Genomic DNA, 25,003 nt, shown 5'->3' on the forward strand with positions numbered 1-25,003 from the left:
GTACTCGGTAGCGGAGTTATTCGCTCTGAAGGTACGTTTTCGTTACGGAGAATGGCTAAATAACCCTGTTTGTCATAACCTGGCTCGAGCGCTCAGGGCTGAGATTGCAGAACAACCTGAGTAAACTTTCGCTTCCGTGGATTTTCAATCGGAGGTGATCTATTTTCTTGCGATAATGGGGGAAACTGATTCGGTTGTTGGTCTGGGTAATAAACCGCAAGTGCTACCCGAGCTTTTGCCTCAGGAAATGAAAGGTATTCCATACTCATGAGTTTTTTAATTCGAACTTGGTATTTATGCTCGGGACAGTCTAGTGATCCCGTGAGATGGTCTTTTTTTGCAATAGGCACATTGAATAAATTGTTCAGTACACTCGTTAGTTGCGTGTAACTGTGAACATTTACCACATCGGGAATTTTTTGCTTGACATTGCTTGTCGGTGTGGCCGTATCGTTGACACTTTCTGCAACGAATAGGTGAAAAGATGAAAGGTTCTTCATCCATATATACTTTATACAAAGCCACCTGCTGAGGAAGTGTTTGTGAACGAAAAATAATCTTAACCGATCCGGTAGGAAGATACGTTGTTACGCCATCCTGCACGACTTTGCGATTAAGCCTCTGAACGGACTTAACCGGTACTACAGTATCCAGATGGTTGAGGATTTCCTCATGTGAAAAGTCCTTATCAACACTACGTATTATTCCCACTCGTAATACCTGTGACGAGAGAATATACGCCTTGATTTTTAATGTTTCTAATATAGAGTTACGCAAAAAAGCATTAGATTGTATGGCAGTATGAAAGGTCACTTGGATCCTGTTTCTGCCCTTTCATTGAATTGATTTGACGTTTAAGTGCTGTTCATAAAACCGGCGGCTAAGGGCCATGGGGTGTAATCTTCCGACATTTTTATCTACAGTGGATTCTACGAAAACTATATATGGACCATGGTGGAATTTATTATAATACTCAGGTGCATTAACCACTTGCTGTACTGTTGATTGTTGATCGGGCTGGCCTTCAGTAGAACGAAGTTGAGTTCCTATAGCTGGACTTCGTTGATCACTATTGATTGAATTGAGTAGCGGAGGTTACTCAGAATCGGAAGATTTATCAGGGATGGAATCCTCCTCCATTTGAACTTCAATTTCACTCTCCACTAATAGCTTATCACCCGACACTGGCGATGTCCCTCCACTGGAGGCAGCCATGGCCTGCCGTCCACTCTCTACACACACACAAAAGGAAAACTAGTCACCAACGTCGTACACGTATAAGACTCACCCACGAGCTATCGTACTGCACGGCGAACAAACACGAACGAATTAAAATTTAGCTCGAGGTCGGTGGTTGCTGGCAGCCATGTTGTCCATAGATGAAAAGTAGGGATGGGGAGATTCTGAACGAGTGATTCAAAACGAACGAATCATTGCACTGAACAAATGAATCATGATTCAGTGAACGAAATGAATCGACTCGTTTGCGAATCGAAATCTGAGTCAAGAGGTGGCAACCGCAACGCCGCAACTCGTTCCTTGGTTCCTCGTTCGTTCTGATTCATATCGCCAAATCGGGTATCCACCATTTTTGAATCAATTACTATTATACTTGTGAAGAACAACTGTGTTATTTTTTATTTAACCTGAACTAAATGTCCGGTCCACAAGTCAAATACTCCTAACATAACCTTACAGGGGAAAAAAGTTTTTTTTTTTAGTAAGAAATTATTACGTAGTTTCAAGTCAAACACTTCTTGGAACTTTAATACACAGTCAACTTCCAGTTCGTTGCGAAATGTTAGGTTAAGTTTTACTTCAAGGTTCCCGTTCACTTTCTTGTTCTCGTGTACTAACGCGTGAAACATGGCCACAAAAATGTTCCTACTATAAATTTCAAATTCGATTCTCGTATAGTTTCGAATGGTACCTACTTAAGTTTCGAAAGGATTAGTCAGACAGTTGTGTAGCATATCTCGACTGTAACCGCTGAAAAGGATATTACTCTTGTTGAAATGCTATCATTTATTATTATTATTATTATTATTATTATTATTATTATTATTATTATTATTATTATTATTATTATTATTATTATTATACCTTGAACATTTCACTTCTTGTAACCTGTAAACATGTAAAGCAGTAGCAGTTATAAAGAACATAATGGAATGGTTCATCTGTGTCCATGGTTTCGCTTTCGGCTCTCCGTCACGTGGTATTGGAATGAACGAATCAAATGAACGAATCATTTTAATGAATCGGTTCTTCTAAAAGGATCAGATTCCCCATCTCTATAAGTTAACAGATCTCACAACTTCATGGAATAGAACGAGAACTTCATATTAGAGTTCCATGTAGCCAGTTACCCGCACAATCGATTCGGACCGGTCTGGGGCCTACAAGCGATCTCTACTAAGAAATAAAAATAAAAATACGCACCCACACAATTGTGTGGTCAGGGATTGAAAGGGATAGGGCCCCCTGTAATACCCCATTTGTTTGAATAATCCGTTTCGATGTTTCCACGTTGTTATTTATACATATGTAGTTATACTTTAAGAGATCTTCTGTTATCCTTGCAATTGGGTAGTCCTTTCCAGTCATTCCTATTGAATCACTTTATATTCCAGTTTATAATACTGTACATGTTCTCGGTCATCTGTGTTCCAATTGATTGTTCTTACGCCTCGTGCATATCAACGAGAAGGATTCGTTATATTCATTTTATTTTTAATTTTATTCGTCCTGTTACCTTGCTGTTACCATTTTTCATTACTCCTTTCCTGCCCTTCTACTTTCCATTACTTTATAAAAATTCCAAATCCACCAAGTCCAGGTTCGAATCCCACTGTCGGCAGCCCTGAAGGTGGTTTTCCGTGGTTTCCCATTTTCACACCAGGCGAATGCTGGGGCTGTACCTTAATTAAGGCCACGGCCGCTTCCTTCCCACTCCTAGCCCTTCCCTGTCCCATCGTCGCCATAAGACCTATCTGTGTCGGTGCGACGTAAAGAAAAAAAAAATCCACCAAGTCCCGAGTACGGATAGAAAAACGCTGCTCTCTACATCTTCCTTAAGCATAGCGTATTTGATCATAGCAAATTTTAGTATTTGATATTTTGATAATATATTTTACGTTGGGAAATTCCGTACAGTCTTTGGCACTCTCAGGTACATCTGTTATTGTCTGTTGGTGGCATTGGAGTTTACATTTTTCTTTTATTTCTGTTAGTTTACACCTGACGTTTGTTTTGAGGATTTGAAATGTCGGTTTTAAATGCTTGAAGGACCAGGGAGAGATATACGTAAATATTGGGAGGGAAGTGAATATGAGATTGATATCCAGTAATATAGATTGTTGTTAATATTTGTGATTATTCTTGGTCGAAATACAATCGTGCATTACTGTTTCATGTACAATGGCTTGTAAGTAAAATGCTCTAATGACAGTGTCCTTAATCTTTGCATTTACAAATATTAGGATCAATAGGTAGCTAAGTTTATTGTGGATCATTGTAGCAGAAAAATATACCTTTGTATTTAATGTTACTTTTTTTGTTTACAGTTTCCGGAGAGGAGGCGTTAATTGATTTTAACAGTCCTGAAAGAGGATGTGTCGAATTTCACACCCCACTCGTTCCCATACCGAAAACCTTGCTTGAAAATAATGAACTTGTAGCCAGCGCTGGTGAAAATCCGTTTGATTTTGTTGTAGAGCAGATAAATAATGATAATGGAGATGATCCCTTTGAATTAGTGTTCCAGGAAGCACGTCAGTCAAACCAAAGGAATGCAGTAAATGGTCCTACGTCTTGTCCAAACCTTAACAGCGCTGAAAGTGTGAAAGCAAACCGCGAATGTGGTGGGAATATAGATAGTGGAATTGGTGCTTCTGTTGACCTTTCACATGAAGTGAAACCGAATGTGGATGTTGAACATCCTGCAGTAGTTAGTGTAGGTAAGGTATCAGATATTGCAGATGATTTGAATATTGAAGAAATTAGGAAACGTCTGTCCAGTAAATCTTTCCAGAGTGAATGCAGGAAAGAGTATTTGAAAAATGTAACACCATGTTTGTTATTTATGGAAAAGAAATTATCTGTTCTTGACGAAAGTGCTTCTTGCCTTGATAATATATCAGATTCAATTTTGAATGTAAGCATTTTATCATCTGGACAGATAGATGACAAACTTGGTGATTCGTATGTGATGGATGAAGAGAGGAGAGTTGGAGAAAAGGTTGAGGAGGAACTGAACAGGACCATTGAGTTGATGGGAGACCAGGCTGTATGCTTAGAAGAGCCACTTAATTCTGTTGCACATAGGAGTCCTTGCACTAATTCAGTTGGAAGGCTGCAAACTCCTATAAGAGGAAATGTTAAGGCTGTGATAGCTGATCGAATAAATAAATGCATTCAACGAGGGTTAAATGATTCTCGCACTAAGTTAGCTGATACTAAACATAATCGGTCGTTTTCTTCACCGCTTATTGAATATGATAACAATGTCTCACTTCTTGCTGCTGTTTCATGTGCAACTGGTTTAAATTTTAAAAGAGGAGCAGTTTCTTCATTTGAGTTGTTTGAGTCTCCTCTTTTGGTTAAGAACTGCACCAGGTCTATTGATTTATACCAAGCAGTTGAGAAAAAGAACTCTTCATTTTCAGGCCTTGATGCCAAGTTGCTTGACAAATTCAATGCTTTGAAAAATGGGTTAGGGAAGAATAATGAGAGTGCACCAGGTTCCAAACTTTGTAGATCTTTTTCTGAAGTTTCTCAACAAATTATGGTTCATAATAACAGAGATGTGGTGAAAGAGGACTTGAATTTAATTGGTTCAAATCTGTATGAAACAAAGATGCATAAGAGACACAGGAGTTTGATTTTGAAGAGGGATAGCTTTTCAGACTTTGACTGTTTAGAAAACACTTTATTGCAACTTAAACGATCAAGTAGTGAACATATGAAGAATAAGGGCTCAAATTCTTGCCTATTTTCAAATCGTTTCAGCTGCTCCAGTGGTAAGTAGGTATTAGGTAATGTTGCTTTTAGTTTTCTGGTTGTTTTCTGATTTTTTACTCTTATGGGCTTTGCTTTAGGTCCGAATGGCAAGATGCCGATGCCCAGTAAAATATGGGGGACACATGATACTGAAAATGGTTTTGCATCTTTTATCAATGAGGTAAGTTGTTAACATTTTATATTTTGATTGAGTGTGCATAAAATATGTTCTGTATAGCATGGTACTTTATCAGAGATGCAATTTTAAAACAATTTCCTTTTATGTTACACCGACACGTATAAGCTAGGTCTTAATGGCGACAATGGGATAGGAACTGGCTTGGAATGGGGAGAAAGCAACTGTGGCCTTAATTAAGGTGCAGCCCCAGGATTTGCCTGGTGTGGAAAATAGGGAACAACGGAAGACCATCTTCAAGGCTGCTGACAGCAGGGTTCTAACCTATCTTTGCAGACCTTAAATCTGGATGTATAATTTCGTAACAGTTGGCATGTAAGCATTTTATCATCTGGAGCAGTTTGTAGCACATAAAGACGCTCCTCTCGGCAATCCTGAGAACTAAGCAGAGAACAGAAATAAAAGAGCATTACCCTCTGTCGAGTCTCCGTGTGTAATAAGTGGAAATAAGTGGAGTGTGTTAACTAGGCTTGTGCCCCCACAGTATTATTAAGTCATATGTGTACAAAGCTTGGTTGAGAGCTATGCTGGAACATACACACGTACCAGTACCTCTCTAGTCTCTCTAATTTTGGACATTTTCTTTATCACCCCTTCTCAACCCCATGCCAATGGGGGCTGAACTTAGTCTTGAACGACATCCAGAGTGTCACTATTTATCTTGGTAACCACAAGAGATAAATTTCATAATTAATACGTATTGTCAACCTCAACAAGATAGAAAGTCTTAATAATTGAGTAACTCCACCTTTACAATACTATAAAAATAAAATAAAAAGGAATCATATTGTATGGTATTGTAAAGGTGGTGTTGCTCAATTGCAGTATTAAGGCCTTCTATCTTGGCAAACCCCAAAACTGTGGATTCCACATCAATATGGTGGTTTTATATTTTTCAACCCTTTTCCACCTCAGTTTTTTTTCTCTTTCAGATAGTCATATGCATAACGAATTTGGTTTTTGCCATGCCGGAACATACATCCATAATCTTGGCCTTTTGGACATTCTTTTCCATCCATTCTAAGCCCCAATCCGACTGGGGCTGAAATTTGACTTAAACATCATCCGTAATGTCAAAATTCATCTCGGCGATCCCAAAAACTGGATTTGACACTAAAATCAGTCTTTTTAGGTTATTCTTACATTTCAACCCCTCTCCTGTGGGTGTAAGGGGTGTCTTGCCCCCACAGTATTTCTTTCCAGATAGTAAGTCATATGTGTACCAAGTTTGGATGAGAACTATGCTGGAACATACACACATACATCCATAATCTCAGTCATTTGGACCTACTCATTTTTCACCCCTTATCGGGCGAGTTGGCCATATGGTTAGGGCCATGCAGCTGTGAGCTTGCATGTGCATACCTGCCAACTTTCCCGATTTAGGTGGGAGACTCCCGATTTTCAACAGTTTTTCTTGCCTCCTGACTATTCTATTATTCTCACGATTTTATGTTATTTTTTGGTGAACTTCAACAGTTGTTTTCAAATCGCACCATTTCAGCATTGTACGCCAGTGGCCGGTAGTCCTTCGCACATTGATCATCAATCAATCAATACTGATCTGCATTTAGGGCAGTCGCCCAAGTGGCAGATTCCCTATTTGTTGTTTTCCTAGCCTTTTCCTAAATGATTTCAAAGAAATTGGAAATTTATTGAACATCTCTCTTGGTAAGTTATTCCAATCCCTAACTCCCCTTCCTATAAATGAATATTTGCCCCAGTTTGTCCTCTTGAATTCCAACTTTATCTTCATATTGTGATCTTTCCTACTTTTATAAACGCCATTCAAACTTATTCGTCTACTAATGTCATTCCACGCCATCTCTCCGCTGACAGCCCGGAACATACCACTTATTACAAATGATGAAAATCATTTTTCGTCCGTATTGAAAGTTTCATAAACTGTATATAGGATAATATTTTTTGTTTATTTCCACCTATTCAATACATTACAAGATGTTGGCATTTACTTTAAAACATTATTCAGATGAGACATGTTTCGCCTCCTACTGTGAGGCATCCTCAGTCATTATCAGAAACATTATTTTACCAGGCATCTGGTTAAAGATATTCAAAAATGTGTTTGATGATTATAAGAGAGGTAAGATTTACGTTTGTTATAAACATGTTCATGAAGTAACTAAAAATCTAATATATTGATAAAAACATGTGTAGTTCTTTGTTGAATAGGACTTGTTTGATTGTACTATAGTAAAAGAAGGTGGCTTGAAGCCGTAGTCATTAATAGATGTCTAATACATAGTGGAAGGCATAAAATATCAGTTCTATGAGAATATACATTACATTCAATTGATACTCAAAACTAGTGGATTCATAGGTAGTACATATAAAATGTTCAATGAAATAACTAAAGATCTAATAAAATGATAAACACATATGTAGTTCTTTGTTGATTAGGACGTCGTATGATTGTACGGCTTAAAGCCGTAGTCATTAATAGATGTCTAATAAATAGTGGAAGGCATATGAAATCAGTTCAATGAGAATATAAATACAATCAATTGATACATAAAAACTGGTAGATTCATAAGCAGTACATTTTAAAATGAAGGCGTCATGTGACTATAAATGACAGTTGATGGCTTAAAGCCAATCTATAACAACAATAATTCAACAGCCTCTTCAAACTTCCATAATACTCTTCAATAGTATAAATTATTAAAATCAACGTTTTATAAAAAATATATTGTCATCGAAGAAGAACACAACAGCTCTCCAACCTTCACGTCAAAAAACCAAATCAACGTTGAGAATTTCCACCCATCGTCATCTCTGCAACTTTCTTGATGACTTAATACAAATTAGGCCAACTATAAACATCTGGTGAACTTCTTGTCAACGCAATCTTGCCGAATAAATCTAAAATAACCTACGAACTGTTGACCAATAAATATCACGGACAAATGCATGCCAACGTCAAGTAACTTTTGTCAAACAATTGGAATGTTTTTCCTTCATATTTTTTATACTAAGCTTTATATTTTGACTTATATCTTTTTACCATATATTAGCAGTTATTGACCTATACTTTAAACTTTGACTACGGCTTTAAGCCATCAACTGTCATTTATAGTCACATGACGCCTTCATTTTTAAATGTACTGCTTATGAATCTACCAGTTTTTATGTATCAATTGATTGTATTATATATTCTCATTGAACTGATTTCATATGCCTTCCACTATTTATTAGACATCTATTAATGACTACGGCTTTAAGCCGCACAATCATACAACGTCCTAATCAACAAAGAACTACATATGTGTTTATCATTTTATTAGATCTTTAGTTATTTCATTGAACATTTTATATGTACTACCTATGAATCCACTAGTTTTGAGTATCAATTGAATGTAATGTATATTCTCATAGAACTGATATTTTATGCCTTCCACTATGTATTAGACATCTATTAATGACTACGGCTTCAAGCCACCTTCTTTTACTATAGTACAATCAAACAAGTCCTATTCAACAAAGAACTACACATGTTTTTATCAATATATTAGATTTTTAGTTACTTCATGAACATGTTTATAACAAACGTAAATCTTACCTCTCTTATAATCATCAAACACATTTTTGAATATCTTTAACCAGATGCCTGGTAAAATAATGTTTCTGATAATGACTGAGGATGCCTCACAGTAGGAGGCGAAACATGTCTCATCTGAATAATGTTTTAAAGTAAATGCCAACATCTTGTAATGTATTGAATAGGTGGAAATAAACAAAAAATATTATCCTATATACATACCACTTAGTCGAGCAGCTCTTTTTCTTTCTCTCAATTCTTCCCAACCCAAACATTGCAACATTTTTGTAACGCTACTCTTTTGTCGGAAATCGCCCAGAACAAATCGAGCCGCTTTTCTTTGGATTTTTTCCAGTTCTTGAATCAGGTAATCCTGGTGAGGGTCCCATACACTGGAACCATACTCTAGTTGGGGTCTTACCAGAGACTTATATGCCCTCTCCTTTACATCCTTACTACAACCCCTAAACACCCTCATAACCATGTGCAGAGATCTGTACCCTTTATTTACAATCCCATTTATGTGATTACTCCAATGAAGATCTTTCCTTATATTAACACCTAGATACTTACAATGATCCCCAAAAGGAACTTTCACCCCATCAACGCAGTAATTAAAACTGAGAGGACTTTTCCTACTTGTAAAACTCACAACCTGACTTTTAACCCCGTTTATCAACATACCATTGCCTGCTGTCCATCTCACAACATTTTCGAGGTCACGTTGCAGTTGCTCACAATCTTGTAACTTATTTATCACTCTATAGAGAATAACATCATCCGCAAAAAGCCTTACCTCCGATTCCACTCCTTTACTCATATCATTTATATATATAAGAAAACATAAAGGTCCGATAATACTGCCTTGAGGAATTCCCCTCTTAATTATTACAGGGTCAGATAAAGCTTCGCCTACTCTAATTCTCTGAGATCTATTTTCTAGAAATATAGCAACCCATTCAGTCACTCTTTTGTCTAGTCCAATTGCACTCATTTTTGCCAGTAGTCTCCCATGATCCACCCTATCAAATGCTTTAGACAGGTCAATCGCGATACAGTCCATTTGACCTCCTGAATCCAAGATATCTGCTATATCTTGCTGGAATCCTACAAGTTGAGTTTCAGTAGAATAACCTTTCCTAAAACCGAATTGCCTTCTATCGAACCAGTTATTCATTTCACAAACATGTCTAATATATTCAGAAAGAATGCCTTCCCAAAGCTTACATACAATGCATGTCAAACTTACTGGCCTGTAATTTTCAGCTTTATGTCTATCACCCTTTCCTTTATACACAGGGGCAACTATAGCAACTCTCCATTCATCTGGTATAGCTCCTCCGACCAAACAATAATCAAATAAGTACTTCAGATATGGTACTATATCCCAACCCATTGTCTTTAGTATATCCCCAGAAATCTGATCAATTCCAGTTGCTTTTCTAGTTTTTAACTTTTGTATCTTATTGTAAATGTCATTGTTATCATATGTAAATTTTATTACTTCTTTGGCCTTAGTCTCCTCCTCTATCTCGACATTATCCTTGTAACCAACAATCTTTACATACTGCTGACTGAATACTTCTGCCTTTTGAAGTTCCTCACATACACACTCCCCTTGTTCATTTATTATTCCTGGAATGTCCTTCTTGGAACCTGTTTCTGCCTTAAAATACCTATACATACCCTTCCATTTTTCACTAAAATTCGTATGACTGCCAATTATGCTTGCCATCATATTATCCTTAGCTGCCTTCTTTGCTAGATTAAATTTTGTAGTAAGTTCCTTCAATTTCTCCTTACTTCCACAGCCATTTCTAACTCTATTTCTTTCCAGTCTGCACCTCCTTCTTAGTCTCTTTATTTCTCTATTATAATAAGGTGGGTCTTTACGATTCCTTACCACCCTTTATGGTACAAACCTGTTTTCGCATTCCTCAACAATTTCTTTAAACCCATCCCAGAGTCTGTTTACATTTATATTTACCGTTTTCCACCGATCATAGCTAGTTTTTAGAAACTGCCTCATGCCTGCTTTATCAGCCATGTGGTTGGCTGCTTTCAAATGAAATATCGACGTTTATTAATATGAGAAATGCAGGCGAATATGCAATGTTTATTGAAACCTGTATATCGTGACGCGTATATCAATTGAAATCTCTCGTTTTCGCACCCTATGTTCGTGTTTGTTCACATCTGTCTAGTCGATTCTAGAGACTAGTCGCTAGATTTGGAGTCTATTTTAGTAATTTATTGACTCAAATATAGCTACTAGTGACTTTTCTACAGATTTTAGGAGCCATTTGGAGACAATTCGGGTGAATTTTAATTTATTACTTGATGAAAATAGCATTGTGCTTTGCATAATCGAGCGGGTGCGTGATGCAATATATTAATCTGTGTATTTGCTAAGTAATGGGTATCTCTTGATTTTTCCTGATTTTCATATAAAAATCTCCTGATTTTTGGTTTTGTAAAGTTGGCAGGTATGCATGTGGGAGATAGTGGGTTCGAGCCCTATGGTCGGCAGCCCTGAAGATAGTTTTCCGTGGTTTCCCATTTTCACTCCAGGCCTTAATTAAGGCCACGGCCGCTTCCTTTGCACTCCTAGGCCTTTCCTATCCCATCGTCGCCATAAGACCTATCTGTGTAGATGTGACGTAACGCAGATTGTGAGTTTTTCAGCCTTTCTCAGCTCCCATGCCAATGGGGGCTGAACTTCGACTTAAATGACATTCAGATTGTGACTTGATCTCAGCGACCCAAAAAACTATGGATTCGACCCTATTTTTAATTATATTTACATCACCTCCCACACCTAGGGATGCTAGGGTTATCATACCTCCTCAGTGTTTATTTCCAGATAGTAGGGTCATGCATATACCAAGTTTGGTTGAAATTGCTTCAGTTTTTCAAGAGGAGATGTGGTTCACTATTGTGTCTTGATCGAAGTTGGTGTGAGTCAGTGTATCACTCAACATATCACATGGATTTAAACTCTGGCATTGACATGTAAGTACAAAATCAATCCCAGATTTTTATTTGCATAGGGATAGCAGTCCAGAATCCTAAATTTGGGTCTTGGTTGGCCCAGGTGGTAATAGTAGTAGTAGTAAACATTGATGTCGCACCATCTCAAAATCAAATCAAAATCTCTTTATTTGCAAATGAGGTGTCTACCTCGGTGGCAAATGGTACACTAAAATACATTATTGTCAAGCACTAAATTTTAAATTAACAGGAGACGAAGAAAATTTTCCTAGAATACAATATTATACAATTTACGCTAATAATTTTTTCTATTAAACACACACATCATCCTTAATAAATTTATATTGTTTACAAAATTCTACTTATAATATCTTACAAACATAGTCAACTCATATACAGTACGGTATGTGAAATTACTTCTAATAATACTATACAACTGGTATAAGAAAAAAATTAACACTGAATTTATTTACCTATTTATATTTTACCCATTTTGGAACCTAAGTAGCATAACGACCTGCTGCGTCTTAACCAGAGCCCCTTTTGCCACCACTTTTCAGAGTTCCTGAAGGGCCTTCACAGCTACCGTAGCGGTCCCAGGGCCCTCGAAGTCCCCACTGTACTTCACCCCTACAGGCAGTCCCCTACTTGGGCTGTCCAAACTCCTTAGACCAGGGGATGGAATTAATTTAATCACACACATTTATTATTTACAATATCCTGCACTGGTCGAATGCCCTCTAACATTTAATTTATTATCTCTGTTGTTGTTTATTCTCTTCTTGAATATCTGAACAGATTTTGGAAAAGGATCAAACACTACTACTCTTTACTCTTTATAAATGGGGCTGGCAGAAGTCTCCTGGGTGTGATTGTGGAGCTACCTCACAGACCATCCACCATGTAATTGTCGAGTGTCCACAGAGAGCATTTCAAGGTCCTTTGGAGGACATTCATAATGCAACTGAGGAGGCCTTAAAATGGATCAATGGACTTGATTTGGAACTATAGGCTTCTGTTTGTATACATTGTGTATATATTGCATACTTATTTATACAATCTTTCTGTGTACATCATACGATAAATAAATAAATAACTACCCCTGGTAAACTGTTCCACTCCTTCACGCCCTTCCCAATGAAAGAAAATTTACCCCAATCGCTTCTGCTAAAATTCCTTCTAATTTTGTACTTGTGGTCAGTTCTACCAATATAATTATTTTCCATCCGAAGCCTCTCACGGATATCTCCCCATGCTTCTTCTCCTGTATAGGCTCTATATAATCCTATAAGTCTAGTTTTCTCCCTTCTCTTACTTAAAGTTTCCCACCCAAGTTCCTTTAACATTTCTGATACACTACTCTTTCTCCTGAAATCCCCTGTTACAAACCTTGCTGCTTTCCTCTGCACACCATTTAGTTCTTTTATTAGGTATTCTTGGTGAGGATCCCAAACACTCTCCCATCTCCCCCTGCCCTCTCTCTCCTCACTTTGCTGTTGTCTGCCGGGCGTGCAGATGGATGATGGTTTTACATGGCTGGTGGTAATTGTTATTGGCAGGTTAATTCCGGTTCACTGGAAAGCATTGTCAGTGACAGGGTATCGCCACTTGTTGACAGTCCATGCCGTAGGATGTCTTGGGGGAGGAGTGGAAGCAGCATGTGATGTTAATGTTGCTTCTGTGCCATTTAGCACTGTGATATATAATTTAAAAGAATTAAGGAATGTAAGAATAGGAATGTTTTTGGGGGTTTCAAAAAGGTGAATCAAACCTTTCGTGTGTAAATATGCATGCATATGAAGGAATAGTGAAAATTTCCAGTGCCTTCTTTAACCCGCGAGTGGTCGCTAGCCGTATTGCAACACCAGTGGTTGCACGTGAGACTTTCACAGTAAACGTCATTTGAAATTAATATATCTTTCACAATCTTGCGTATGAGTGAAATGAATTAGTGAAGTGAGACGCGAAGTCTGCGTTATATATTTTAGATAAAAAAATTGATTAACAGTATATTACAGAAACAAATTACTACTCAATGGAAATTAGTCATTAGTTCATTCACATGTCAGCTCGTAATATTCACAAGAGTGCCGGACTGAATGGCTCAGACGGGTAAGGCACTAGCTCTCTGAGCCCAAGTTGGCAGGTTCGATCCTGGCTCACTCCGGTGGTATTTGAAGGTGCTCAGATATGTCAGGCGTAGATTTACTGGCATGTAAATGAACTCCTGTGGGACAAAATTCCAGCACCTCGGCATCTGCAAAAACCGTAAAAAGTAGTTATTGAGACGTAAAACCCAAAACATTGTTAATAATATAGAACATTCTGACAGACGCAGTAGGAATGCAAGAATAAAGTACAATAGGTCTTCTCTGTAACATTTGAGTTAGCTGGAGTTTGTAACAGCGCTTATTACCCCTCATTCTTCTTTGACTCATAATTTTTGAAGACTCATTTGTCAGTAACTGCAAATGGAGAACGTTTCATGCGCGACTTATGTCAAATACTAACACCTACAGCAGGAGAAAGTTTCCCTTTCAACTTCAACATAACACCAATGCCACTGGTCGCGCGATGAGGGAACCTCTCACACAAGGCGCACAGACTCATACGAATCTTTGTTTGGACTAGGGGAGGGGATGTTTACCTTTCAAATTTCAAATGCCTTACTCACAACAGTTATCAACTCAGCTAGAAGAGGGAACAGTCACCTCCTTGCATCACTTGGAGGTAAACTCACAATACAAAATAATGTGAGAGAAAGTCTCGTATAGCAACCACTCGCGGGTTAAATATAATGCAAGCCTTTCTTGTTAGTATTCGATATGTTGGTTTGTTTAGAATGGTCAATATGATGGGTGGTTCGTATCCCTGAGTTTAGGATTCTTTATACAACTGATGTTTTTTAAGATATCAACAAGTTTGTAGTTGAGAAAAACTGTATATTGTAATAAATATTTTAAGTAGCGGTTTGTATTTGTTGCTTGCTGGAAAAGTAATGGTCGTAAGAGAGGTACTACAGGACTAGGAGATCAGTTGAAAGTCATCGCTTAAGATGAATAAACTGTGTGGCGGAGTGAATATCTCATGGTGAAACTCTCGGACAGTGTCGTGATGAGGTGTTAAAGACAATGGGGTGGTACATAGTGCCTTATTTAAAATTTCTCTTTGACTATGTCATAAATAATAGTGTAATACCAAAGGAATGGAAGGAATCTATAATAATACCAATTTATAAAGGAAAGAGTGATAAAAGGAAACCAGAGAACTACAGGCCAATCAGCCTGACCAGTATAGTTTGTAAAATACTGGAGAGTTTAATATCGAAGTACATCAGAGGGATATGTGATGATAAAAATTGGTTCATGAGGAGCCAGTATGGATTTAGAAAGAAATTTTCTTGTGAGGCACAACTGGTGGGATTTCAGCAGGACATATCAGATCAGTTGGATTCAGGAGGCCAGTTAGATTGCATAGCCATAGATCTTTCCAAAGCCTTTGATAGAGTGGAACATGGAATATTATTAAAGAAATTGGAGAGAATAGGACTGGACGTAAGGGTTACACGTTGGGTGAAAACATTTCTAAATTCAAGGGTTCAGAAAGTCAAAGTAGGAAATAACGTATCGCAGGAAGAGAAAGTTTAGAAGGGAATTGCACAGTTTAGTATAATCGGTCCGTTACTTTTCTTAATATACGTAAATGATTTAGGGAATAATATAACATCAAAAATAAGGTTGTATGCAGATGACATAATTGTTTATAGGGAAATAAATACCATTGAGGATTGCTCAGAATTACAAAGGGACCTTGAGAGTATCCAACAATGGGTTGAAGAGAATAATATGAAGGTTAATGGAGGCAAATCAACTGTTACAACATTTACATACAGGAGTTTTAAAACTGAATTTGAATATACTTTGGATGTGGTAGTTATCCCAAAAGATGGCAAGTGCAAATACTTAGGTGTAAAATTTGAAAGTAATTTGCACTGGAAGGGTCATGGGGATGACATTGTTGGGAAAGCATACAGATCATTACATGTCATAATGAGGCTACTTAAAGGATGCAACAAAGAATTAAAAGAGAAAAGTTACCTAAGTATGACCATTTCAATCAATCAATACTGATCTGCATTTAGGGCAGTCGCCCAGGTGGCAGATTCCCTATCTGTTGCTTTCCTAGCCTTTTCCTAAATGATTTCAAAGAAATTGGAAATTTATTGAACATCTCCCTTGGTAAGTTATTCCAATCCCTAACTCCCCTTCCTATAAATGAATATTTGCCCCAGTTTGTCCTCTTGAATTCCATCTTTATCTTCATATTGTGATCTTTCCTACTTTTATAGACGCCATTCAAACCTATTCGTCTACTAATGTCATTCCACGCCATCTCTCCGCTGACAGCTCGGTTCGTCCATTATTGAAATATGCAAACAGTGTTTGGGATCCTCACCAAGAATACCTAATAAAAGAAATAGACAGTGTGCAGAGGAAAGCAGCAAGGTTTGTAACAGGGGATTTCAGGAGAAAGAGTAGTGTATCAGAAATGTTAAAGGAATTAGGGTGGGAAACTTTAAGTAAGAGAAGGGAGAAAACTAGACTTGTAGGGTTATGTAGAGCCTATACTGGAGAAGCAGCATGGTGAGATATCCGTGAGAGGCTTCAGTTGGAAAATAATTATATCGGCAGGACTGACCACAAATGTAAAATTAGAAGAAATTTTAGTAGAAGCGATTGGGGTAAATTCTCATTCATTGGGAAGGGTGTGAAGGAGTGGAACAGTTTACCAGGGGTAGTGTTTGATCCTTTTCCAAAATCTGTACAGATATTCAAGAAGAGAATAAACAGCAACAGAGAAAATAAATGAAATGTTAGAGGGCATTCGACCAGTGCAGGTTAATGTAAATAAAAAATGTGTGTGAATAAATTAATTCCATCCCCTAGTCTAAGGAGTTTGGACAGCCAAAGTAGGGGACTGCCTGTAGGGGTGAAGTACAGTGGGGACTTCGAGGGCCCTGGGACCGCTATGGTAGCTGTGAAGGCCCTTCAGGAACTCTGAAAAGTGGTGGCAAAAGGGGCTCTGGTTAAGACGCAGCAGGTCGTTATGCTACTTCGGTTCCAGAATGTGTAAAGGAAAAAAAAAAAAAAGTAAATAAATGCAATGTAAATTTTAATCTTATACCAGTTGTACAGTATCATTTGAAGTAATTCCACATACTGTAGATCAGTTGACTATATTTGTAAGTAGTACAGGAGATATTATTAGTAGAATTTTGTAAACAATATAAATTTACTAAGGATGAGCTGTGTGTTTAATAGAAAAAATTGTTAGCGTAAATTGTATAATATTGTATTATAGGAAAATTTTGTTCTCTTGTTAATTTAATATTTAGTGCTTGACAATAATGTATTTTAGTGTACAATTTGCCACCGAGGTAGGCACCTCATTTGCAAATAAAGAGATTTTGATTTTTGATGACTGACTGAATATTCGTGTGAAATGTCAAATTATTTGCTTCCTTTCAGTATATATGCAGTGCAAAGGTTGATATACGGGGTTAGATATTTAGGTGTGTGTGTTAATTTACCGTCATTGGAGTGTTTATAACTTAAGGGATTAGAGTTCAGTCAGGTACGTGTATTAATTTATCACCATTCACTTGACAAAAGAAATAAGACTTCCATTCAGGTGTGTGTATTGTCGTTGCCAGGGCAAAACTTTGTATGTGACAATATTTTTGGAGATATACTGACACGCAGCATATACATTATGAAGAGCGAGGATGCTTTGACAATATGCACATAATATTGCACCTTAGATGACAGAACCTTACCGGCCAAAGTTCTGAGCTAAAATATTTCACATAGGAGGTTTTGTCCCGGCAGTGACGATATACACCCTGTATATATGTATAAAATTTGCACTCATTGTTCGAGAGTTTTACCGGTTTCATTAAGGTTCAAGGCTTTTGAAATCTTGGCTTGTTCATACAGGTGAAAGAGTTGAAAATGTTTTTGTAATTGCAATGTGAGAAATTTAAGTTTAAAATTGTTCTTAAAGTATTTCTATTTTGATCTATTCTTTCCTCCTGGCTTATGAAGTACATGACTTGTTTCTCTTTTAAGGACGAGCTGAATGACTCTGTGTTTTTGGAAGCAAAATCTTTGTCTTGTCTTTTCAAGCACAAGGCAGCTAGCTTTGATGCTGGTGAGCAAGGAAATTGTAAGTACCAATCGTTTCAGTAATAATCATTGTATTGGCTTCAGCTGCCATGTACAGGCATTTTAATTTGATGTCATCTAGGCTGCCTGCTCATCAATTTTGATGTTCTCTTTTACTCTGTCAGTTATAATGGTGTGTGACCTGATGGGCTGTAGTGCAGGTCGTTCGAGTTGATGTCCGTGGCCGATCTGTGAGGATGGGTTCCTACCTAGTGTAGCCTCTCATGCCTCCAACTGTAGGTCTTAAGAGACCACACCAGAAAGAAAGGGATAAAAGATAAAAGTAAAGTATGGCAATTGTGTGGGTTTTATGTTTGTGGCAAGGGAAAAAAACGATAGAAGTAGTCCGCCTGGTGGTGTTATTTGCTTTACGTCCCACTAACTACTTTTTCGGTCTTCGGAGACGCCGAGGTGCCGGAATTTAGTCCAGCGGGAGTTCTTTTACATGTCAGTAAGTCTACCGACACGAGGCTGACGTATTTGAGCACCTTCAAATACCACCGGACTGAGCCAGGATCGAACCTGCCACGTTGGGGTCAGAAGGCCAGCGCCTTAACCGCCCGAGCCACTCAGCCCGGCTCTGACACTGTTAGCTGGTTTGAGTCCTGTTAGTCGAAAAAAATTTCATCATCAGAATGTTGGCTGGCAGGGAGGGGAGATGGTGGTATACAGTTTATGATCACTAGATTGCGTGCCAAAGCCTGAATTATATTCCAAACCTCTCCGTAGTGCTCATATGGAGTGAGGGCATATGATGCTGTTGATAGTGATTTGTCCGTCGGATGGAGACGTTAAGCCTTGGGGCAGACACCTTGATGCTATTCAACAGGAGTAGGCTATGTGCCGGCACAGGGTTTCACCCTCTCCCTTCCTACTTTCACATATATCTCGTCATTCATTTCATCTCATTGACTCCTGTGATGAGTTTGATATCAGAAAGGGCATCCGCTCATAAAAACCCGCCACAACAGATTCATCTCACCTCAGACCCGACCCTGTAGAGAAACGGTACTAAGGTTGCACAAAATAAAAAATGTGAATACTACGTCGTAGTTAAATGGCAATTAAGATTGAGAATCTAAAGTGAACAAAAACATGAAGGAGCCTTACGTGTATGTCTAACCTTTCGTCCCGTTTCTTGATATGGGGTCGAGGATGAGGTGAGATGAATTTGCATGTCTTGTTTTCATGGCCTGTTGCTCTTCTTAATGCCAACCTCTGTTGAGGAGGTAATGAAGGTAAAATAAATGATGGTGAATGAAATTGGGTGAAGAGGTGGAAGGAATCTGCTGTGGCCTATGAATAGGAACTGTCCTAGCATTTGCCTGGAAGTGAAAATGGGAAACCGTATATATATCTCGTGTGGCTTTTAGTGCCAAGAGTGTCCAAGGAAATGTTCAGCTTGCCTGGTGCAGGACTTTTTATTTCACATCCGTAGGCAACCTGTGCGCCTGGATGTGGGATGATGATGATGAGGTAGGGAGAGGGTGAAGCCTGGTGCCGGCACATACCCTGCTCATGTCTAATAGCACTAATGGGTTTGCTCAAAGCTTTATGTCCCCATCCGACGGACAAATTACCATCAACAGTGTCATATGCCTTCAGTCTGTACGAACACTGCAGAGAGGTTTGGAATTTAATCCAGGCTTATGACAACGTAATCTAGTGATTAGAAATTGTATACCACCACCTCCCCTTCCCTGCCGGCCAACATTCTGATGGTGAAATTTTTTCGACCAGCAGGACTCAAACTGGCTAACCATGGTGTCAGACCATATAGACTTCAACACCTTAACGATCATGGCCACTGGGTGGGCTGGGAAACCATAGAAAACCATTCTCAGGACAACGGATTGTGGAGTTTGAACGTATCTCCCAAATGCAGAGCTTGGCTCCATAGCTGTAACATTTAACACATGCGACCTCTCCTCTCGATATAAAGGAGCCTTACTTAATAGAATTATTTAAAAGAGATATACCAAGCCTGGAATTTGAAAATAAATTTGTTCTCTCTATTGCAGGTTAATCTTGACTGATCACAATCCACTACAATAAAAATTTACGTAAAATTAATTCAACATTAAAATTTTATTATTGGTCGTTTACCAGGCCTAAATGTACCTAAACAATTGCACTGAAACAACTGGCCTACTGCCATTTTCCTGGACCCTGCTGAAGATTATTAAAAAACTAATTTAACTTGGGTAAAGACTTCCCAAGTGCCAAACGGACCTTTTGCGCCCTTAAAAAAATCTGACTATCTCTGTCAGGCTTAAACACACGATGTTGGAAACCCGAGGCCAAAAATCTACCACTGATCCTCGGTAAATTTTTGGTATTAATCATTTAAATGTATTTTTTATTTATAGTAGAACTTTGCTTAACCGAAACCTAGTTTAACCAAAATGCTCTGGCAAAATTGTATTTTAATATTTTGTTTTTACCCTCATGGTCTTAGCCGTCGATATAAATAATTCTCTTGCTATATGTGCTGAAGCTACTAGGCAAACCCCATTGTTATATCGTGACTTATACCAGAATGCACATGTAGCTTAAAACAATACAGTTTTTTACCATCTAGTTCGTTCCATGATACTTTTTTTCTTCAACAAGCATGAATTATTATTATTATTATTCATCATGAAGATTATATAGACTGGTCAACGTTATTTCAGTAGTGGGAGTTTCATCTTGTTTACTGCTCGGACTATACTGCAGCTTCTGTTAGGAAAACAGGGAAGTCCAGCAACCCTTCTCCATTCATATATTTTATTTCACGCAACCACAGGCCTTGCGGTTTTATACTGTAGTTCCAATTTTTTTCTTACCCCATTGCAAAAGAAATTGTTTCATTATTTCAGATTGATTTGCGCTTTGTTGAACAAAGCAATGAATCTACACCTGCTGATGTATTGTTCATTAAACGGGGGCACGACATAGCTGCACCAAGAAAATTCGGAAGGAAATCACTGATTTTATTCAATGAGTAACATTATGTAAACATTATAATGTTAATATACAGTATGTACCTTTCCTCAACAGAGTTTGTGCATTTTTATTTTTACATTTAACTTCCGAAAATATTTACCATGTGTCATCCGTAAAAACACGTCAACCGAAGTGGCTCCGCCCCCTTTATTTAGGATAAATGGGGTTTTACTGTACTTGTTTTAAGTTGAATGCTGGATCAGTTGTCAGGTGTCCAACTCAATATCCCAAGTTTGTGGGTTTGTTCCTGGCCGAGATAAGTTAGTCTGTTCAGTCAATCAATTATTCAATCAATACTTATCTGCATTTAGGACAGTCGCTCAGGTGGCAGATTTCCTATCTGTTGTTTTCCTAGCCTTTTCTTAAATTATTTCAAAGAAATTGGATATTTATTGAATATCTCTCTTGCTAAGTTATTCCAATCTCAGATAGCAAACCATATGTGTACGTAGTTTGGTTGAAATTCCTCCTTGCGTTCCAGGGCTATGTTGGAACACATGCCGTTTTGAAAGGCCGTCAAAGATCTTAGTGTGCCATGTCATTGGCATGTTAAAGAGTGCTGGTGGTGCATTCAAGGCCACCCAACAAAAATAAATTAACTTTGCTGTAGTATCCACCCAGTAGAATTCAGCTCTTATTGCTAGACTGCAGCACAATTGGAATAAGATATTCAAATTGGCAGAGAGGCTGCCTAGATGGCACCACTTCAGATGGTCTTCTACTTGGTAGCTAAGGTCATACATTTTTTTAATTTATTATTTAGCTACTTTTTTTTTATCTGATCATTAAATATTGTAATTTTTAAAATGCAAATTTGCCTGATTTAATGCTCAAATCATCCCATAATAAGTCTTTCACATCTTGAGTCAAGGTGCTAGTATGCAGTTGCACATCATTCTTCATACACCTAACAAGGTTGACAATGTGTGTGTGTGTCAATTTCAAACTTTTTTGCATTGGGAAAGACACACAGATCACATCTCCAATATGAGGGGCTGCTCAATTCTCTTGAGCATGCTAAACACTCAGAACTATACTCAGCCATGATCCATTTACCATAAAATAGTATCTTTCAGTGGATAAAGGAATTCAGCATACACATTCACAAATGTATCCACAGTGGTATGGTGATATACCAGGTGTATGCATAAGTTTTTGCTGGTTCTTTTGGTAGAGAAAACATGTAATTTTCAAGGTAAATCCATTTTTAATTTTTTCAAAATATTGGCCATGGGCTTCTACACACTTCATCCATCTTTCAGGTAAGTTATGAATACCATACCGGAAAAACTGTTTGTCTTTTGCGGCAAACCATTCGTCGAGCCATTGTCCAAATTCCTCAAAATTGCTGAAGTGCTGCTCTGCGAGCGCGTGCCCCATTGATGCAAAGAGGTGATAGTCAGATGGCGCCAGGTCAGAGCAGTGCGGCAGGTTCGGAAGGATGTCCCATCCAAGCGATTTCAAGGCGTCTTTTACTGGTTTTGCTGTGTGAGATAGCACATTGTTGTGTAACAAAATCACCTTGCCATGTCTTCTGGCCTATTCCGGTCGTCTTTCGATCAATGCATGATTTAAATTAATCATTTGTTGGTGCGTTGTGCATTAATGGTTTTGCCAGGCTTCAAGAGTTCATAATACACAATACTGCTCTGGTCTTACCAGACACAAAGCACAGTCTTCTTGCCAAAGCAATTTGGCCTTGGTGTTGGAAGGACCCAGCTTCGCCAGGTTACAGCCACGATTTTTCCGCTTCGGGTTTTCAAAATTAATCCATTTTTCGTCGCCCGTCTCAATTCAGTACAGAAATGATTTTCTTTCGTGGTCTTGAAGCAGCATTTCACAAGTGACTTTACGATTTTCCATTTGCCGTTCATTCAGATTGTGTGGTACCCATTTACTGAGTTTACTGATCTTCTCCAATGCTCGGAAACGTCTGCTGATTGTTTCTTATGACAGATTTAATGCTTGTGCCAATTGCTGTTGAGTTTGAGTTGGGTTATCATCCAGTAATGCCTGCAATTGCTCGTCTTTGCACTTTTGTGGTCTACCAGAGTACGCACTGTCATTCACATTGAAATCACCACGTTTAAACTGAAGCATTGAGTTCAAGAAGGGAACTAGTCCATCAGCAATCATTTTGTGAAAAACAACAAAAAGTTTATAAATTGCATAATTTTGCAGTAGGCTTAATTTGTTTTGTACATTCGGGTTTCTTATGTCATTAGGTACATATTTAGAAGAAATTATTGAATTTTAGGAAGTTTTTCATTCATTAAAATGAGTTTAAAAACTGCAAACAAGTCCTCTTTTTGCACGGAACGGAGAGGCTTTATATTGAATAAGTACACAATGTAAAAATTATCTATATATTTAATCTCTTAATGCACTGACACACTGAAGTAAACATTACTGAACAAAATTAGTTTCATTGAAGCAGTTTTCAAATGGATATTACAAGCAAATTTGAAATCAATCCATGTTCCATACTTCACTTTCTGAATCTTGCTCTGCTGGTTGTTTTCCTTTGTCAGAAAATCGCTCAGCAATGATCCTAAAATAATCCCGATGTTCTGAGGGAGTTATTTCAATCTTTTAAGCAACATCATTGGCCTTGGCAGCTTTTATTGGTACTAGGTCAAAGTAGTCTGAGGGCACACTTGACATAGTAGGATGCCTACCAGGTTTTACAAGTGAGAAATCGTATGTAGCTAGGCCACTGAAATGAGGAGATACTGTTACACATTTTGATGTTGATGAGAACTCAGATATCTTATGTGAAGTCACAGACTATTTATTCCCTGTCACTGTAACAGATTTTTTGAAAAAGGAATCAAAATGTGTAGAAAAATCAAAAAACATACTTTGAGGACACATTTGGAACACCAACTTTTTCAGACTAGTACTTAATATGTCATACCATTGTGAAGGAGTGTACACTGTGTCTTGTTTTCTTTTTTTGAGTTCTATTGCAGAGAAGTCTTGGTCACATGCCATGTAAGAATGGCAACGTGAAGGAAACATATGGTGTACTACAGAAAACCTAATGTTTTGCACCAAAGTGTACCAAAAATGAACAACTGTACGATTCCTATTTTGGCCCGTACAGGCATCTGAGAAAACATACAGTTTTCTTACAGTACTAGCTACATCTTTTTCTTCTTTTCCTACTGCTTATTCTCCACACCTGTGGGGTCGCGGGTACGAACTGCGCCGTACATGTGGATTCGGCCCTGTTTTACGGCCGGTTGCCCTTTTTGACGCCAACCCTGTATGAGCTATGTAAGCACTATTGCGTATATCTGTGGCGGTTGGTAGTGTGGTATGTTGCGTGAATATGATGAGGAGAGTGTTGAGTGTTGGGACAGACACATACACCCAGTCCCCAAGCCAGAAGAATTAATCAGAAGTGATTAAAATCCCCTACCCGGCAGGGAATCAAACCCGGGACTCTTTGAACCGAAGGCCAGTACGTTGACCATTCAGCCAACGAGTTGGACGCAGTACTAGCTACATGATTTTTAATAAAACTCATTAGCAGTGAAACAACTTCATTTGGGCCTTTCCTAGCAGTTGTCTCATCATACACATACGTGAAGGCTTTATCATCGGAGAACCTGTGTATCCCAAAAACAAAAACCCGTGGTTGCCTGTAATAAAACATGTCCCCAACAGGTATATGTGGAACTGGAATGTTCTGCATATAATTGAAAGTAATAATTTCTGCTGTTCCTTTCTCATCCCCCTTAACTAGTTCCTCACACCATTTCATGCTATCATAAAATTATTTTGCTCTTAACTTATGAAGTTTATGTTCATTTTCTGCTTGTATCCTTAACGCCATGTTTGTTTCATTGTTGATTTTACATTTAATTTGTTCACAAATCCCACATATATCCCACTCTAGGACGACCAAATTCATAGTTAAAATTGTCTTTGAAATAGTCATAGAAATAGTGGTATTTCACTTTGGGAATGAATACATTTTTGTCACCTCCATTGGATTTTATATCTTGATAAATCACGTTCATTTCTTGATCATACTTC

At 38.1% G+C, this 25,003-nt stretch overlaps 1 protein-coding gene across 1 annotated transcript in view; it reads left to right on the forward strand.

The window, feature by feature from the left end:
• The first annotated feature begins 3,293 nt into the window (after positions 1–3,293).
• The window catches only part of LOC136864567 (uncharacterized), a 200,255-nt gene continuing 178,545 nt past the window's right edge, over positions 3,294–25,003 (forward strand). The window contains exons 1-4 of the mRNA XM_067141729.2: positions 3,294–3,427; positions 3,567–5,021; positions 5,100–5,182; positions 17,876–17,972. Of these exons, the coding sequence (XP_066997830.2) occupies positions 3,421–3,427; positions 3,567–5,021; positions 5,100–5,182; positions 17,876–17,972 (1,642 nt within the window). The 5' untranslated portion in view covers positions 3,294–3,420. The remainder of the gene's footprint in view (positions 3,428–3,566; positions 5,022–5,099; positions 5,183–17,875; positions 17,973–25,003) is intronic.

This window comes from Anabrus simplex, chromosome 1 (genome assembly GCF_040414725.1).
Source record: "Anabrus simplex isolate iqAnaSimp1 chromosome 1, ASM4041472v1, whole genome shotgun sequence".
Classification (NCBI taxonomy): Eukaryota; Metazoa; Arthropoda; class Insecta; order Orthoptera; family Tettigoniidae; genus Anabrus; species Anabrus simplex.